This window comes from Protopterus annectens, chromosome 9.part0 (genome assembly GCF_019279795.1).
Source record: "Protopterus annectens isolate FY-2018-M chromosome 9.part0, PAN1.0, whole genome shotgun sequence".
NCBI lineage: Eukaryota > Metazoa > Chordata > Ceratodontiformes > Protopteridae > Protopterus > Protopterus annectens.
The window spans coordinates 878,780,838-878,800,047 of NC_056743.1; the positions used below are offsets into that span (position 1 = coordinate 878,780,838).

General features: G+C 45.0%; 1 protein-coding gene across 1 annotated transcript in view; it reads left to right on the forward strand.

The window, feature by feature from the left end:
* DCTN2 (dynactin subunit 2) overlaps window positions 1-19,210 on the forward strand; it is a 767,074-nt gene that overhangs the window by 581,550 nt on the left and 166,314 nt on the right. Inside the window, 1 exon segment of the mRNA XM_044083609.1 lies at window positions 10,179-10,250. Within this exon segment, the coding sequence (XP_043939544.1) occupies window positions 10,179-10,250 (72 nt within the window).

A 19,210-nucleotide genomic window follows, 5' to 3' on the forward strand; every position in this document is an offset into this window, starting at 1 on the left:
TTTCCACAATGGCAGGTATAATGTGCCTTTGGTTGCTCTGAAGATTCTGAAAGCCTTTCTTAAGGGTACCTGTTTCTCCCACAATGAGATTTTTTCTTTTCTTTTTCTTGTACTTGCAGCCCCCCTTCCTTGAGCCCACTGCCCACTTTTTTTTTGAAGCTATCCAAGTAAACATTATATTTGGTGGCTGTCACCTCTGCCAGACATTTGTCTGAGTTGCAAGCCCTCTCTTCAGTCCTTCTGCATTTGGTTTTCCATATGGATAAGGTGTCCCTGCACATGGATCCTTTTCATCTTAAAGGTCAAGAGAAGAGAATAGAGAAAATCAGTCCATTCACCCAATCAATTTTTTTACTTTCTCTCAACCTAAGTATAAAAATAAAGTAAATATTTCATGATCTTTCATTTCATCATTGAAGGATGAAGGATGGGTCTCTGTTCCATCCTGGGAACCTACTTGGCCGATGTAACAAGCTCACACCCAAAAAAAACTCTGCGGGGGGTTAGGGTTATGCCCTCTCTCTCTCTATCTCCTCAGATCGTCTTTGCAGAGGAGTTCAAGACACGTCAGGCCAGCTCTCAAGCTAAGTGTTTCATTTTTTCACTAAATATTGACCTTTTGCCTTTCTAATCACTTATAACTTCTTTACTCTTAGTTGTTTACACTTTGTGATGCTTTACTTCTTGTGCAAGTGAAAATTTCCTTCCCCTTTTACCTTGCTGGTATTTCTTAGTACCATCATTGGTGCAGCCCCTCCCTTTCCCTTACCTGTTGGTAATTTATATATACCATCGTTGGTATTACCCTAAAATACCCTAAAAGTAGTTTAAAACACAGCTATTAAACTAAGACTTTAAATACTTATCCCACAGCTCCAGGAAGCCTTAGAAAACACTTGAAGTCAGTACAAGCCCCTTAACTCCTCCCCTGCATCACTGCATATGCGAGGTTTCATATACACCTACTGAAACTGCCATTTTCAAACCCCTGGTGCTTCCAGACCCAGTCGGCAGGCTTTTTTTTCTCACTTGGTGTGTTGTTTTCTCAACAAAGTGTAATTCATGAATTCTGTTTATCTGAACTAAGTCAACTACAGCTGTGTAACCATTATATTCTTGCAGTTGGACATTGTTAGAGTAATGTAGTCACTGTTAGCTCCCATTTCTGTGAAGAAGCAACATTGTAATTGAGTGTACCAAGTGCTTTCTCTGACTTTTAATATTAAGTTAAAAAGGCAAGTGTAATAGAGATAGAACAATAATGTATGGCTTTTAATCAAGGACTGTGCCTTTTTTATGTGATAGAAAGCTGATATTTGTGCCTTTTATTATATTAATGCACTTTGAACTAGCTACACAGCTCATAAACAAACATTGTGCCTTTTTAAACGAGATAGGAAGCAGATAGTTGCACCTTTCTTACTGCATTTTATTTTCCTCATTAAACTAGCAGATAAGGTAGTAGATTAGTGCACAGGATTGGTCAATTGATAGGTGTGAATTAAAATGTGCTGCATGTGGAACAGCCTGAATGTATCCTAAAGTACGGATTACCTGAAAATATAGAAATATAGCGTGCTGTAAGTGGTTAAGTAGAGTTAAAAACAAAGCCCAGCACAGACTTAAATTGGTTTCAGCCCCATATGAAGTAAACAAAGCATCTACAGTGCTCGTAGCTTTACGGAGCTTGTAGCTTACCGTAAATTCTGTAGTTAGTGAATGTTTACTTGCTCAGTGGATAGTTTTGTGTGCTAGAAAGGATTTTACTCTTACTGTACTTTTATTTTTAGGCAGCCCCCCTCAAATATTGTACCTAAAAGAGCTCTCCTACCTGAAGGATGCTACCCTGCACAAACTGTGCCTGCAAACATTTAATCTGAAGTCAGACCACTACAAACTGCCAAGGTTAATAACTTAAAACTGTAATCCTTTTAATTATACACTGCTGACCTGGGTCTAAAGCACCTATAGTCTGTCCCCATAACAATTTGGCTTCCTCTTTGTTCTAATTAAAAGTAGTTTACCCCCTTGCACTCTACAACAGTATTTTCTAACCCTAAAAATCCCTGAAAACTATATTACCAGTACTGTTTCTCACCTTAAAACCCTGAAAATTATATTCTAAAGCTAGCAAATACCCTAAAAGTAGTTTAAAACACAGCTATTAAACTAAGACTTTAAATACTTACCATACAGCTCCAGGAAGCCTTAGAAAATATTTGAAGTCAGTGTAAGCACCGCTCCGCTTGCCTTCACTTCGCTCGAGCTCACTCTGTGCCACACCATGCCCCCAGATCCCACACTCCCCCAGTACCACTAAATTTATAGTTATATAGCCACATCCCCTGCTACTAGAACCTATCTAGCTGACATATTTTCTCCACTCCCACTCTATTACTTCTAAATTTACCATTCTATCTTCTGGGGTCATTCCATCCAAACAGTACAGATCCTTAACTGACACACTCCATCACTCATAATGTTATACTCCTCTTCACTATCCATTTTACTAGCTCCTTATCTACTTACCTTGTACGAAACCAGTTTCTCACTGGATATCAGTACCCAAAAGGCCGTACGATCACCCCAGCTGTAACCCCTTCCACCTTTCACCAATCTTACAGTACAGCGTCCAGCCCTGCACCTTGCTCACTCAACTTGCCAGTCCCAGACACACTAGTTCTAGATTGAAACACTATTATAAACTCAAAAATAAATTCCTGAAACTCATCACTAGGTTTAAACCCAATCTCACACTTGGTGGTGACATCCACCCCAACCCTGGCCCATCCACTTCAGTTAAACCTACTCCCTGTAATTGCAATCCAAGTTATAAACCTACAGTTGATAGGCCAACTAACTCTCTCCTGGCCTGTCACCTTAACATTAGAAGTATTAACAACAAGGTACATGAACTCTGTGCACTCCTAGCTGTCCACTCCCCTGAGATTCTCTGTTTATCTGAAACCCTTGTTAAAACCTAGCACAACAGACAATAAAGTGCTACCATCTGGGTATAACATACACAGGCTGGATCGTGCTTCCAGGAAAGGGGGTGGGGTAGCTGTTCTATATAAATATGCGTTGAACATCACCATTGAAGCTGTACAACTACCTCAAATTAACAACTCACATTCTTGCCACCAAACTACAACTCAATAAAAATAAATGTATCTATATTATCTGTGTGTACATTCCCCCAGGCAATAATGTAGCTACACTTGAAGATACCCTTCAGTGGCTAACATGTCACTACCCCCAAGGAACCCTACTACTCGGAGACCTTAACATAGATTGGAATACCTGTTCTTCAGACTCCCCAACCACCCATGTTAACCTGCATCCATTATCACAAATCATAACAACCCATAGCAGGATAGGTGAACTGAACCAAAAAGAAAGTATGCTTGATTGGGTACTTAGAAATAGTCATCCCCAATTGTATACCATGGGACCCTCCCAGACTACCTAAGTGATCACCTATATTATTAAGCACAAAGCCATCAACCTCCAACAACCCTTACTTAGAATGGTAAGAAGCAAAAAATACTTTAACCCCAACAAATTCCAACAAGAGCTAAACTCCTGTAAATGGTCAATTCTAAAACACCTCCCCTTAGATGAAGCAGTTGCATACTTTACCAACAAATTTCTAGAAATCCTTGATTCTCATGCACCCGCTCGCTCAACAAGAACTAAGGCAAAAACTGTGCCATGGCTTTCCAAAGAGTCTAAGCTAAAACTCACCCTTAGAAACAAGGCATGGGCATTATGACGTACTACTAAAGACCACCAAGATCACATTAAATATAGGCAAGTAAGGAACAACACTAAAAAAAACATTCTACAAGACAAAAAAAATACTACTATAATCTACAGGAAATAAATCAAAACAACCCTCAGAAGTTCTGGGCAGGTTTAAATAAACTATTACATCCTGGGCAAACTTCCACCCCGGTCCCTGCAGCCACCATTGATAAACCTTCTGAGGAAGTCTCCAACAGTTTTAACCATTTCTTTACTGAGACTATTCAAGCCCTAGCGAGCCAACTACCTCCCAACTCCCCTAGCCATAAAAGTAACACCCCCTGAAATCAACTCTCATTTAGATTCCAGCCAGTTGCCACCTCACTCATCCGTACTTTTTATTAAAAAAATAAAACCAATTACACTCTCCGCTGATCAACTCCCTGCCGAGTATGTACAAAAAGCAGCTGATGCCATTGCTTATCCCATGTCGATACTAATCAGTCGAACAATAGCAGAAGCCAAAATCCCTTCCATGTGGAAAATATCCTATGTAATCCCACTTCACAAAGGAGGTAGCTCTACTGAGTTATCCAGTTATAGGCCAATAGCAATACTATCCCCACTTGCAAAAATTATGGGAAAATGTATTCATAGATAACTGATGCACCACCTAACTCAGAATAACCTCATGGCAGACTCCCAGCATGGCTTCCGACCTCACCACGGCACTACTTCAGCCCTTCTAGCCTTCTCCAACACCATAAACTGTAATCGCAATAATAATAACATATCTTCTGCCCTCTTCTTGGATCTCTCCAAGGCATTTGATATGGTCGATCACCAATTACTAATCCACACCCTGAAAACTTTCTGAATAGGTACTACAGCCATTCAATGGTCCCAATCTTATCTGAATGATAGACAGCAGGCTGTCCTTTGGCAAAGCAAACTTTCTAAACTCCTACCCAACACCCTAGGTGTATCCCAGGGATCTATACTAGGGCCCATTCTATTCTCCATCTTCATTAACGACCTTTATACTGCTATCCCTAAAGTCAGCTGTGTCCAATATGCTGACGACTGTACCCTGATATGCTCGGCCACATCTCTAAACAAGCTGTGGTCAGCTACATAAGCCACCTTCAGCACAATTGAAAACTGACATTCTGGTCATCGTCTGATCCTAAATCCCAAAAAAAAACTAAAATGTTGCTTTTCTCACCAACACACAGGTCTAGTGCATTCACTTTTACCATTAAATTTAATGATGACACAATAATCTCCCCAGACTCCTCTACAAAACTGTTAGGTGTTATCATCAATAATAATCTTAAATTTGACCTACATGTTAATCAGTCCAGTAAGACCATCAGTAAAAAACTAGGGTCACTTTACAGGATAAAAGTCTTCTTAACCCTTCCTGCTAGATTTGCCATAGCTCGCTCTCACCTACTTTCAACTCTTCTGTATGCAACCCCATTGCTCTCCAATCTAAACAAATCTGTCCTTAACAAACTCTCTATCTGCTACAACCACATTGCCAGATTTGCCACTGGCCTGCCTTATTGGACTCATCAATGTATCAACCTAAACCAGCTTGGGTGGCTAGAATTACCCAGCTTGATCAAGTATAACCTTATGATTACTGCCCATAAGATTCTTTACAATCCAGACAATACTCCTGCTCTTAAAAATATTATCACCCCCCTATCACTGTCCCCGACCTTTTCGATCCTCTAATAAACTACTAGTCCAGACTATCAAAACTAATAACTTCGCCGGCGACTCTCTCCGCAAACGATGTAGGCAGATCCTGGAACTCTCTCCCACCTGAAGTTACTTTGCTCACCACCCTGAGTCAATTTAAGACTAGACTCAAACAACATCTGTCACTAAACTGGCTATGTCAATGTAGCAAATCTGACTAACTCTCCTTGACAATGAGATAAAAACAGTAATGTTAGTCTACCCCGTGACACTAATCCTGGCCTATACTTAAGCTTAACTCTAAACTTGTTTATGTATGTAACCACTGTAAATATTGCATCTGAAACTTACTGTATAAGTTACTAACAGTATTTTTAGCTGACCTGCGTTATTTAATGATGACCTACTCTCCTGATTTTCTTTAACCCTGGAACTTCTATAACTTGTTTAGGTATGTAACCTCTGTAAATATTGTATCTTAAACTTAACTGCTTGTTTAAGTATGTTAACTACTGTAAATACTGTATTTTTAATCTAAACTGCTTACCTTGGAGCTTTTCTCCCTGGGCGTCCGCTGAAAATGGACATTATCCAGTCGGACTATCCCGGTCAACAAATGTAAAATAAAAATAAAGTATTCCAGTTCTCCTTTCTCTTACCCATTTGGGTATTTCTGTCTTCCTAGCGGCCAGAGGCATCCCAGCTCCATCTAAAGTCTCCCTCCCACCCGGAGCCGAGGACTTTTCTCCACAGACTCTAACATATATTCCTCCTTCAACCTCCTCGGATGTTTTGGAGCCCTCGATGCAGACGCCTGCCCCGGTGCCAGCTTCTTTGGTTCCACTGGTGTATCTTACCATGGTTTTGGAGCCTACCCTAGGGTCCATGGCTCAGTTGGAGCCGATCCATCCTCGAGACCATGACCCCTAGTATGGCACCGATTATTTTTCTACAACGCTGTCTACGGTTCCGGTTGCTCTGGCAGCTACGAGTCCTCTCTGGCTCTGGGCTCCTTCCCTGGAGGCGGGCTCATCGGAGCAGGGTGTGACCCCGGTTCCAAGGTTGTCCTTCTCAGTTCCGGACTCCCATCCCTCTTTGGGCAGGCCTGCCTTCCAGGTTATGGTGAGGGCACTCTCCTCATCAGGTTCGTAGTTGGCCCCTTCAGCACCAGAATGCTACTTATACATCCCCTCTGGTTCTCAACTTCCATAAGGATAAAATGTCCCTCCAAATGGATCCTTTTCATCTAAAGGTGGCTGCAGAGAATAATTTGAATCAGTCCATTCACCTTCCAGTACTTTTTCCCCAAGTACTCCAATAAAAGTAAGTATTTGTTGCATTGCATTGATGTGCACAGACAATTGAAATTCTTTTTAGACAGGACAACTTCCTTCAGGAAGTCTAACCAGTTGCTTGTTTCCTTTTCAAAGGCTCAGTTGGGTAAGTATGTATTTAAAGTTACTGTCCAAGTGGCTGTCAGATTGCATTGCTTTTGCATGTAGTTTGAATGGGAAAGTCCTTGCATCACAAACCAAAAGGTTATAATACTAGAGCTGTGGCCACTTCCATGGCTTTTTTTCTCCAGAGCTTCTTTGAGAGATGTTGTGTGTGCAGCTGCTACTTGGAAGGGTCCTCACAGTTTTGAATCCCATTACAAGTTGGGCATTCAGCTGAGGTCTAGGGCCTCCTTTGGTTTCACTATATTGCATAATATCCTTCCATAGAACCTCTGGTGGGTGTTGCGTGACTGGGGAATTTGCCCACAGATGGAATTCAGATGGAAAAGAAAGCATCAGATACAAAAGTTATGTACTCACCATAACAATAGAGCCATGTTGTCTTTCTTCATTTAGTTCAACCTTCCCCCTTTTTGCTCCTGCCTGTGTGTTCTGAATCTTTCATCATAAGTTGACCCAGTCAGGGAGGTTGTTTGCCTTTTTTTGTTTGGGTCCTTGGTATCTTTATTTTTAGGATTGTGTCTTGTAAGTTTAGGCAGACGGGGCAAACTTTATCTGAGGTTTTTTTAGTTGAGCAAGGCATTATGAATAAAGGAAGCAGAGCTCGGCAAGCTGAAATGTTTGGGATATGGCCAGTCTTGGATCCAATAACCCGTAGGTAGAACCAGACAGATAAAGACAACATGGATCTGTCATTATGATTACTACACAACTTTGTGTTTTTCACTGGTCATCATGTCAACAGGCAGTGTCTAGTAGTCTTGACAAAACCTGTGTTTGGTATAGTGGAATTGTAATCTAGCATAATTTAAACACTGTTTGCTTATTAATATGTTTCACAAAATATCAGTGAAGCAAAATATGAAAATGATACAAAGGTGAAAATCCCCAGCAAGGCATGAAACCCCTTGTTAAACCTGAGCTTCTTAGGAGTCTTATCAAGTCCACCAAACCAAAGTTGAGGTAAAGATAGCCTAGCAGGCAACCACAAGGCCTTCTTCAGCTATGCCTACAGCCTCAAAGGTAGCACACAGCAATGTGCGGAACTAATTATAAATGGAAACACCTATACCATGCCTGAGGATATAGCAAGCCTACTGGCATGAAAAAGATCAGTGTTCAACCTTACAGTCCAAACTAACTTTGTGTCTGGTGAGTGGAGGACTGCAGTAATTATCACTCTGCAGAAGGATGGGCCATCGGCTGAATCCGGTAATTACAGACCCATAAGTCTGACTAGTCCCATATGTAAGGCCATGGAAAGAATTATCATGGATATTATAAATAAAGACCTAGGAAATCTTCAGACACTAGATCCAACACAGTTTTGTTTTGTCAAGGGCAGATCATGCCTGTTAAACCTGGTAGACTTTTCCAAGAAAGTCACTGAAGCCATGGACGAAGGCAGAATGGTACACATTGCTTGTCTTGACCTGCCCAAAGAATTCAGTACTATTTTCTCATTCATGCATTGTCAAAAACTCACAAAACTAGGAATAAACCCCCATGTCACCTGTTTGATAACCAGTTTGGCTCACAGGTAAGGGCACAAGAAGTCAAGATAGGGGACTCTGCCTCTACAAAAAGGCCCATCATCAAAGGAGTCCCTCAGGGCTTCGTGCTGGGGCTGCTCCTTTTTGGCATCTTGTTCTCGGAAGTCTGGCTAACATTAAAGGCCTCTGGCTATCCTGCTTTGTGGAAGACTGCAATCTCTGTGCTATTATTAAATCCCCAAGGACATGTATATCCTCCAGAAGGGCTTGTTGCAGACTAATAGTTGGCATTCAATTTTAGAACATGGCTTTGGCACCAAGAAATACATAGTAGTATCTTTTGGAAAGTCTGCCATTCCTGGGAATTACCACATAGACAATGCACCCCTAATAGTAGACCCAGTAGTTAGGGACTTGAAAAGATATGTGAACAGTGACTTGGCCTTTGACCATCATGTGTCTACTGTTGTAAGGAAATCATTCTGTATTATGCAGCTCATAAACAAGGATATGGCATCAAGGTCCAAAGATTTCGTTATCCCGTTGTACTCTACCTTCATTAGACCAATGATTGAGATTATTTCTACTCTGGGACTGGATTCCCATCTATGTGAAGCAGAGTTGATCCCTCACTTTTATCAAACGCTACCTGGACTAATGAATGGGGAGTCAGGAATTTACCTCTGGGCTGACACCTGTGCCCCTGTTGGACAAAGGCAGCTTGTACATGCTGTGCCACCTTAACACAACTATATGCTCCTGGGTAATTTATCCTGTCATTTACAAATAGGAAAATATTGCTAGACTTCAAAAGGCCTCCTAGAGCAGTTAACCTAGTAATCACCAATGAGTCTATGAACATGAACTTAAAGTCTATGAAAACAGAAACTGAAGTCTTAAACAGCACATGTGTTTCTTTGAAACTCACAGAACTAATGTTATCTGTACTGTGACAAGGAGAATTACTCTGTCTGCAAAACAATAACACAGAAATATAAACAAATGTATAAACCCTAAGGTGCCTGATAGACAAGAAAAAATTAGCAGCAGTGGTAGATAGTCCATCATCAACCCCCTTCTTCTCATTTTCTACATGCTTTTTTAGGGTGTTGTGTCAACTGTAACCATTTCTCTGTTTATTACCCCTCTGCCAGTTGGCATGATGGTTAAGGTCTTAACTCCCATGCACAAGGTACAAGGTTTGATCCTGACCTACAGCTAAAGCTTGTTTGGAGTTTATATGTTCTCCTCGTGTCTCTGTGGGGTTTTTCTCATCTCTGAAAAAAGTGGGTGTTTTCACCTCAAACTCTCCCGGGAATGGAGCTGTGGGCAGCTTTGACTGTAGATGATGACCTATAGGGGGGAATAATTGTATAGACCAACCACATTTGGGCATCTACTGTGGTGTGCAGTATCCTCAAGATAGGAGAACACATCACAAACTGCGTGCTGTGGCAGGGCTAGCCACTCGGTGTAAAAATGTGGCTCTAGGTGATTTGAAGGGTAAGGTCCTTCATCTGCAAACATCTGCTGGATGGAGACAGATGAGACAAAGCGAAGCATTTGGTCATAATGTGAAGTCATTCTTGGGTGTTAAAACTAATGCATAGTGTTCATCTAATTGTCTTGTTGAGGTAAAGCACACTAGCTGTGCAATACTTTGTTATAATGTGGAGGGGAGTATAAAAATTTTGGTATAATTTTCTCTGTGTTGAAAAACATTTTTCAAGACGTGTATCTCACTGCATCCTGTTTTCTTTTAATCTTCCAGAGTGTCCTTGGAAAGTTGAATGAAATTGCCAAGCATAAAACTGCAGTTGAAGAAGCAGAGACACAGAGTAAGGTCAGTGTTTTAAGAATGCACAAAAGCTGCTGTGAGAGCCACAAATTCTGTTGCAGTGAATTTATTTAAATAGTTCTTCAGTTGTATAACTTTTTCCCTTTGGATGTCATGCTCTCGTGTCTTGGTGTGTTCATGTGGTGAATTCAAGAATGCTATTGACCATCACTAACCGCCTTTTTTGGGCAAGCCTTTTTTAGCTTTTTTTCCCTGACATTCAGATATACATTGATCTGTTATGATAGTATGTATTAAAACTCTGTAATTCTCTATAACTTTTGTCATAAATACAGAAAAGGGATTTTTTAATGAAAATGGGCTGAAAAAAAGTTGAGGGAATCCATTGGTATGCTGGAATGCAGTGTGTAACCAAGATGGATAACTTGAAAGGTCACATCAGTCTGGTTGTTCCTGTTCCCCTAGATTAGTAAAAACTAAATGAAAACTCCAGCCAAGCTAGAACTTCCAATGAGTGACCTCCCAAACCTCCTGTAACAGGGGCACATGGGATATATGCAAATGACCCTTGTGAACATCAGGTGTTTCAGCTGAGGTTTGGGAGGTCACTCATTGGAAGTTCTAGCTTGGCTGGAGTTTTCATTTAGTTTTAACTGATTGGTTTTGCAGTGTGACCTTCTCACTCTTTGTTTTAATTTGTTCCCATAGGTTAGGAATATTTTTAATAAAGTGAATTGAAATCTGAGCCACTGAAGTAAATTTTATGGACTATCGTGAGTCTGTATTCTAAAATCATGGTTAGTAAAGGGAAATTTAGCTGCCAAAGACTTGTTATGAGGGATGCTTGTAGAAACAGACCTTTGCTTGAGGTGGGGATGTTCATAGGTAGGTACTAGGCTATTAGCCCTAGGGCCTATATAAGCCTAGCCAAAAAGGTACCCTGGCTTTCGCCACCCAAGAAAATTATTTTCCTGTGCCCCTGTCGAGCAGAGCCACATAAGTGATCCCTGGGGTGAATTTCCTATTTCCCATCCAATCATCAAGATTTTTCTTGAAGAGTGCTAATGAGGAGCTCTGTTTAACATAGATAGGTAGTCTGTTCCAGAGTATGGGAAGTCTCTGGGACAGGAATCTATCCCTCCAGCATGTTCTGTTTATTATGGTGACAAGGTTTAGGTCATTAGAGCGTGTAGCTCTGAGGGATTGGGATTTCTTTAAGTGTAGCATGTCCAACAGTTCTGGGTTTGACATAGCTTTGTATGTTAGGCTGAGATCGCCTCTGAGTAGGCGATATGCAATGGAGTAAAGCTGGAGTTTTTTGAGACAGTCTGCGTAGGGCATCTGTTTGAGGCCAGTAATCCTCTTTGTGATGTATTTCTGTGGCCTTTCCAGTTGTTGTAGATGTCTTGTGAGGTACATACCAAAAGGGGCGTTGTACTCTATAATGATTCTAATGAGTAGAGGGGAACAATGACCTCTTTTTTTCTGGATGAGAAACCTTTTGTGATGTGAGCCAAGTAGAAGGATTTCCTGACCACTGTGGCGATGTGATTATCAAAGGAGAGATTACTGTCCACCTGTGTCCCAAGGTCTCTTATTACACTTTCGGCATTAAGTAGACTACCACTTATGTGGTAGTTCATGGGTACAGAGTTTTTACCAAAGGGGATGACAATACACTTTTTGGCATTGAGCTTCTGGCCATGGCTTTGACACCAGGCATCTGTCTCAGTGAGGCCCTTTTGTAGTATGTCCACATAGTTAGGAGTTTCGATTATGGCTCCTAGTTTGCTGTCATCTGCATACTTTGTTAGCCAAAGACCTTCTGTGTTAGCCTGTACTTCAGAGAAGTAGATACCAAACAGGAGAGGACCCAGGATTGAACCCTGTGGTACTACACTCGTCACTGGTCTGAAGTCGGATTTGGGGTCTGCTGCTTTCACAGTGTGGGTTCTGTCCGTGAGCCAGTTGGCAACCCATCTTGTGACATAGAGATTTATACCTAGTTTAATGAGCTTATGTATAATTCCAGAGTGGGGGATGGTGTCGAAAGCCTTGGCAAGATCTAGATAAGCTGTGTGAACCACCTTACCCTCATCTATGGCTTTGGTGACTGCTTCAAAGAAGTCAGTCAGATCTAAGAGACATGATCTGCCTTTTACAAACCCGAACTGGGTAGTGTCCAGAGTTTGGAGATTACCAATGTCTTTGTTTGAGTTCCATGATGATACGTTCCATGGCCTTGCAGACCAGGCTCGTCAGGCTAATTGGGTGGTAGTTCCCGGGGTCCGTCATGGCTCCCCCTTTGTGGAGTGGGATAACCGTCGCAGTGCGCCATTCAGTGACTACAAAGCCTGAGGTGAGGCTATGATTGAACATGGTACTTGGGTAGGGTGCCATTTCATTCTGTAGTTCTTGTAGAACTCAGCCTGGGATATTGTCAGATCCCATGGATGCTATGTTCTTGGCTTTGGTGAGTGTGTTTTTTTACCTGTGCAGCCGTGATTACAGGAACTTTGCATTCTTCTGGTATAGAGATGGGCCCTCTAGGGGGTGAGAGGGGGGTAAAGTTAGCACTGAACCTATCTGCCAGGATGTTGGCAATATCAGTTGGTTCTGTATATTTAGTGCCATTGTGCTGTAACTCAGAGCAGATCTGAGTGTTGCCATTGAGATTCTTGACATAGCTATAGAATGCTTTGTGGTTGTCTTTAGAGTCAGTGGCAATTTTGTTTTTGTAACTAGCTTTGGAAGATTTTATGAGGGATCTCAGCTTCTCACTGAGGCTGACCAGGGAGTTCCTCCAGTCATGGGATTTTACTCTTTTTTTTGCAACAGTTTCTTTCTTCTGTTGTAGAGTTTGTTTATGGCAGAGGACCACCAGGTTGGCTTCCTTTTTTTTTTGGAGGATAGCATCTTGGTTCTGTTTGGGATAGCATGATCCATGCACTCGTGTAAGTGCTTATAAAGTGCATTTGTGTAGGATTCAGCAGTTAGACCTCTATTGTCCGTCTGCATGGGTGTCATCAAGTTTGCCACTTCTGTCTTAAGAAGTGTGAAGTTGGCTTTGGAGAAGTTTTTTACGGTGGTTTCCCTAATTGGGGGTGGGGGCGGGATATGGATGTCTAGGGTGATTAGTTTGTGGTCAGATCTGACCAACAAGGAATTGACCTGGTGTGAAACACCGGTTGCCCATGTTGGTAATGACCAGGTCTGGGATATTGCTGCCCCTGGTGGGGGTGTGAATAAGTTGATCCAAGACTTTGGAATTTATGAATTCCAGAAAACGTTGAGCAAAAGAGTTGGTACATGAGTAGTTTTCCCAGTTAATGGTGGGGTAGTTGAATTCGCCCATTATTAGGATGTTGGGTTGTACCTCTAATACTTTCAAGAGTATCAAGAAATGAGGAGTGGGAATCCTGGGGCATGGTGGGGGGTCTGTAGCAAGCTACAATTTGGATTGCAGTCTTGCCCAGAGTTAGTTGCACTTGGATAATCTCGGATGCATTATGCTGTGCAACTAGCCTGGAGGTGTGGATATCCTTAATGAATATGGACACGCCTCCACCTTTGGTGCTTCATTCCGGGTTAGTGGCCGAAAGGTGTGGTATGAATTATAGCCTGGTAATGCAGTGGTGCTCTCTGGAGCTTTGAATCAGGTCTCTGTCACTGCACAGATGTCGATGTTCTTCATTTTAACGAGTGCCTCAAGTGAGTGCATTTTGAGGTTTAGACTTCAGGCATTGAGTAGCATTACCCTCAGATTTTGCTTGCTTGTACCTGTTACGGTGGTGAATTTGTCATTTGAACCTTGCCTAAAAAAGGCACTATAGGGGTGGCAAGAGCCTTTGCCAGTATCCGGAATCCCAAGGGCGACAGGTGCAGGTCATCTCTGGCAAAGCATCGTGGTCTGTCGATCATGTTGTCCCAGGCAGACAAATACTGGATCCCCTTAGAATGACACCAGAAGCTTAGCCAATTGTTGAAGTCAATCATATTGTCCTTGTACTGTGGTATCATTCTGGGTGATGGCAGGATGCTACTCGGGGCTAGGGTCATACCTGCCTGGGCTACCAGATCGGAGAGCTCCTCCATGTCTCTCTTCATGTAGTCCAGGGAGGTACATCTCAGGTAATTCACACCAACATGGACAATGACAGTGTCATATTTGTACTTGTGGAGTGACCTGAGTGTGTGCGTTATGTGGTGGATCCTGGCACCTGGCTGGCAGCTTGACAGTAACTTTCTTCTTGTTTAGCCTGGTGAGTGGAACATCAGTGTGCCTGACTATAGAGTCACCTATGACTGGAGTGTTGGGTACGTTATGCCTTATGGGCTGTGGTTGAGTGGCACACTGAGTTTGTGGGCTATGTGTCATTTGGGTTGTGTTGGGGGGGGGTGTTTGCTTGCGTTTCTGCTTTGCAGGTCCCTGATGCTTGGGCAGGTTTTTATTGAGAGCCTCCACATATGTAGGTGTGTGTTTTGGTGGTGTAGGTTTTGAGGGACTATGTGATGAGTGTGGTGTGTTGCAAGTGTTTACCTTCTCCTCTTGACTGTCTAGTCCAGTCTTGGTTGAAGAGCGCTTTGCTTCCAGTTTGGCTATATTAAGTGCATCTCTCACAGGTTGTAGTGTTGGATGGTAGGAGGAGTGGGTTGTCTGTGTACATGAGGCAATTGCTGCATTGCTCCAAGATGCCCAGATTCATCAAGTAGACAGGAGAAATCACCGGGAGCTGACCCTTAGACATGCCTGGATAGATGCTTATTTATTAATTTGCAGCTTATTTAGTGCTTACAATGAGTTCTGAAGAAGTGCTGAGTTCAAAGAAACAGATTTGAGTGCTGAAACTAGAAAACTGGCTAGTTCTAAGAAACAAAATTAAGCTAGAAGGCTTCCCTCCAACACAGAAAGGCTTGGGAGCTCAGAAGCCTACAAACAGTCTAGACCACTTACAGGAAAGGCAGGAAACAAGCTTAAAAAATGTATCTGGAGTAGGGACTTCATTTGTCAGCAACCTGTGGGTCTTGGATCCGATATTGGATCCAAGCTGGCAACTATTTATACAGCTATGGATCCGAGCTCCTAGCTCCTCCCCTCACCCATAATCCCCTGCCAACCCCAATTGACCCCAGAACTAGTTTGCCGCTCTTAGAAGAGGCAGCTGGATTGCAGAGCTCCTGGCGACTGTCAGATAAGTTTTAAGAAAAACTTGTTAAAACAGAAAATCTTTCTTTTTTAAGTAGTGTGTGTGTTTAGGATCCCCTTTGGTTAATTTTATTCTTTTTTAGTGTATTTCCTCCCCTCGCTGGACATAGTGTGTGTGTGTGTTATTTGTGTTTTGGGGCCTGGTGTGCTTGTGTAGCTTTTTTTTTCTTTCTTGAGAAATGTCGGAGGCCCCAAAGCCTTTTTTTAAGTGCACCGAGTGTGGCCATAAGCTTTTACCGGCGGATGGCCACACTCTGTGTGTTCGGTGCCTTGGGGTTGAACACCTGTCCTCAGGATGCACGATTTGTGCAGGGTTCAACCCCAGGGCACTGAAAGAGCGGAGGTCAAAGCTGGTCCTGGCGGGACTTTTGCCCCTGGAGTCGGCTTCGGCCTTCGCTATTCCCGTGGCACCTCCCCAGCCTGTGGTGGTGGCCACTCCTGCCCCCTTCCTCCGGCCGGGATTCAAACTCCCACTAAAGCGCCGGAGGATAGGGAGGCCAGGAGGGAAAAACGGAGGGATAAGCACCACAAGCGGCGGGCCGAGGCCTCCGCTTCGGGCCCCCCCCCCAGCTAAGCGGGCTTCTCCCTCCACGGCTTCCAGGTCTCCTCCTCCTCCTCGGCTCCGATCATCTTGCTTCTCCCCAGGACCGGAGGAGGAGGAGACCCAATCTCTGTCGAGGTCATCGAGGTGGCACTCCAGGCCTGCCTCGGTGGCCTCGTCGAGATCCACCTACAGCCTGTCTGATGCAGACTTGGACCGGATGATGAGAAGGTTCATCCAGGCCCAGCTGCAGATGGGAGTGCTCCTACCTCCCCCCTTCGGGGGAGAGCTCAACACCCTTTTTTGCTCCGATAGCTCCTTCTCCGACCCGCTTTCTGGGTTCGGAGCGCTTGGAGCCGGGCAGCTTTGGAGCCGCGGGTGGGTCGGCGCCAACAGTACTGGGTGCTTCGGATCCGACCCTACCCTCGAGTCTGTCGGTTCCATCGTCTGATCTGACCTCTCGGAGCCGTGGCCCGAGCTTCGGATCCGAGGGATTCAGTGTGCCTTCGGCCCCGTCCAGGTCAGAGCACACTGGTCCCTCGGATCCGACGGTCTCTGTGCAGGTTCCGATCCCTTCATCGGATCAGAGTGGGAGTCTGCTCTCGGAGCCCAGGGAGAGCAGCTCCCCCTCGGCCTTCGATGTAGTGGAGAGGGCTCTGTCGAGAACATCCAGACCCCCGGCCCTTGTCTCGGCTCCGCCCTGCACTCCCTCTCTGCTGGGTCAGGCTTCCATCACCCGGCCACAGGGACAGCCTGCTTCAATGTCCCAGGTTGTTCCTTTGGAACAGGACATTGCTGGCGAGACCTCCTCGGACAGCCCCCCCGAGGAAGTGCTTCGCAAGCATAAGTGTAAGAGGAGGCACGTGGACTCCCCCGAGTCCTTAACAGAGGACACAGACTTGGATGAAGGGGAAGGCTCCCCAAGATCACCCCCTGAGGATGTCTCCTTTGGAGACATCATGGAAATGCTTAGGCTCAGGGGGGTGGTCTGCCCCCAAGGCTTCCTCCGACGAGTCCGTGTTCCTGGAGGCATTCGAAGCAGGCCCGTCTACCTCTTGGGTGTCCCCTCCGGCCGACCCCCTGGTGGACCTTGTGACCACCAGGGCGTGGAAGGAGCCAGACACTGTGGAGCCTATTCCCAAGCACCCGGATAGGATTTTGAGCCCCCCGCAGACCGGCCCCACTGGAGTAAGGGTCCCCCTGTAGATACCATGTTGATGGCGGCAGCCACTAAGAGGGAACTAGCTCAGGAGAGTCCCTCGGTCCATCCTCCGAGCAAAGAGTCTCACTTGATGGATCGCCTTGGGAAGCGGGTATTCAGTTCAGCGACCTTCTCAGTAAGGTCTCTGAACTACATGGCACATGTCATCAGGATGCAGCACGATCTTATTAAAGAATACGCTGCATCCACCCCGGAGTCCATGTCGGCGGAGGACAAGCAATTGTACTTCACTCGTATGGCCACTCTGAGATCTGTTTCTAATACCTCTATGCGGCTGTTGTCTCACGCAACTGGGGGGGCCAGGCCTGGCTCCGGCATTGTGACTTTGCGGTGCCCTTTAAAGTGTCCTTTGCAAATGCCCCCTTTGATGGTTCTGCCTTGTTTGGCAAGACCATTCGCGAGACACTTGTCCAGAGCGAGAAGGATGGGAAGACGTTGTCTGCCATCGGAGTCCGCTTCTCTGCTCCGCAGAACCAAAAGGGACAGAAGAAGATGTGGTTCCGGAAATTGCAACTTTCCCAACCTGCTCCGGACAACCAGTCATTCCGTGGCAGAGGAGGACATGGAGGACGCCACCCTAGAGGCAGAGGGGCACCAAGAAATTTTGGGTTCAGAGAATCCTTCTCTGATCGGCCCACGCAACAGCTCTGATGGGTTGCCTGACTGCTCCACTCTGGAGGCAGTCGGGGGGGGGGCGCTTCTCGAAGCATCTGGCGGCATGGGAGTCCATTACGTCAGACCGCTGGGTGCTTCATATTATATCCAGAGGTTACAAAATCCCTATGCTTCATGTTCCCAGACTCAAGAACCTCCCCGATGTACCACCCGATCAGAGGGAGGCTGCAGCCGCGAAAATCCAGCAGCTGCTAGAAAAAAGGGCCATCCAACCCATCCGCCCAGACCAGCTCGGATTAGGGTTTTACTCCAGGTTCTTTCTGGTGCCAAAAAAGACGGGGGACCTGAGACCAATTCTAGACCTCTCCCTCTTGAACCTGTCTGTAACCAAGGAGAAATTCCGAATGGTCACTCTTCAATCCATTCTCCCCCTGTTGCGGGAGAACGACTGGATGTGCTCAGTAGACCTCAAGGATGCGTACTACCACATCTTAATGGACAGACGATCCAGGAGGTTTCTCCGCTTCCGGCTGGGAGCCAGCCACTATCAGTTCAGGGTCCTTCCCTTTGGCCTCACCACAGCCCCCAGGGTGTTCACCAAAGTTTTAGCAGTGATAGCGGCCCACCTGAGACTTCAGGGAATGCAGGTCTTCCCGTACCTGGATGACTGGCTCCTGACCGCCCCAACAAGGCATCTACTCTGCTCAGCCAGAGATTTTTTTCTTCGCCTAGCCCCCCAGTTAGGCATCACGATCAGTGTGGACAAATCCTCCCTTGCTCCGACACAAGTGATAGACTTCATAGGGGCCAGGTTAGATACGAGAAGTCTATGAGCCTACCTCACTTCGGAACGACTACAGAATCTCAGTTTACATGTGCGGGCCATCCTCCAATCAGAAGCTCCACCCGCGGAATTGGTCCTGAGGGCACTGGGCTTTATGGCAGCGGCAATTACACTCCTTCCATGCGCTCGCCTAAACATGAGGGTACTACAGTGGACCCTTCAAGTACAATGGTCCTTCCAGCTTCTTCCTCTCAATCACCCTATCTCTGTCAGCAAGGCTTGCAGGAGTGCCCTGTTATGGTGGCTTCATTCCCCAGACCTCCATACAGGTCACCCCTTCTGCGCTCCACCTCCCCTCGTCACGGTGACCACGGACGCTTCTCGCCTCGGGTGGGGGGGGGGCATTGCTCAGGCAGAACAGTCCAAGGCACATGGAACGACTCAGAGACCTCCCTGCATATCAATCTTCTGGAAATGAGGGCAGTGCTGTTGGCGTTGCAAGCACTCCACAACCTTCTTCCTGTCGGAACTATTGCGATACAGACGGACAACATGTCAGTTGTCTGGTATATCAACAAACAGGGGGGGACCAGGTCTTATCCTCTCTGCCGAGAGTCCATGAGAGTGTGGGAATGGG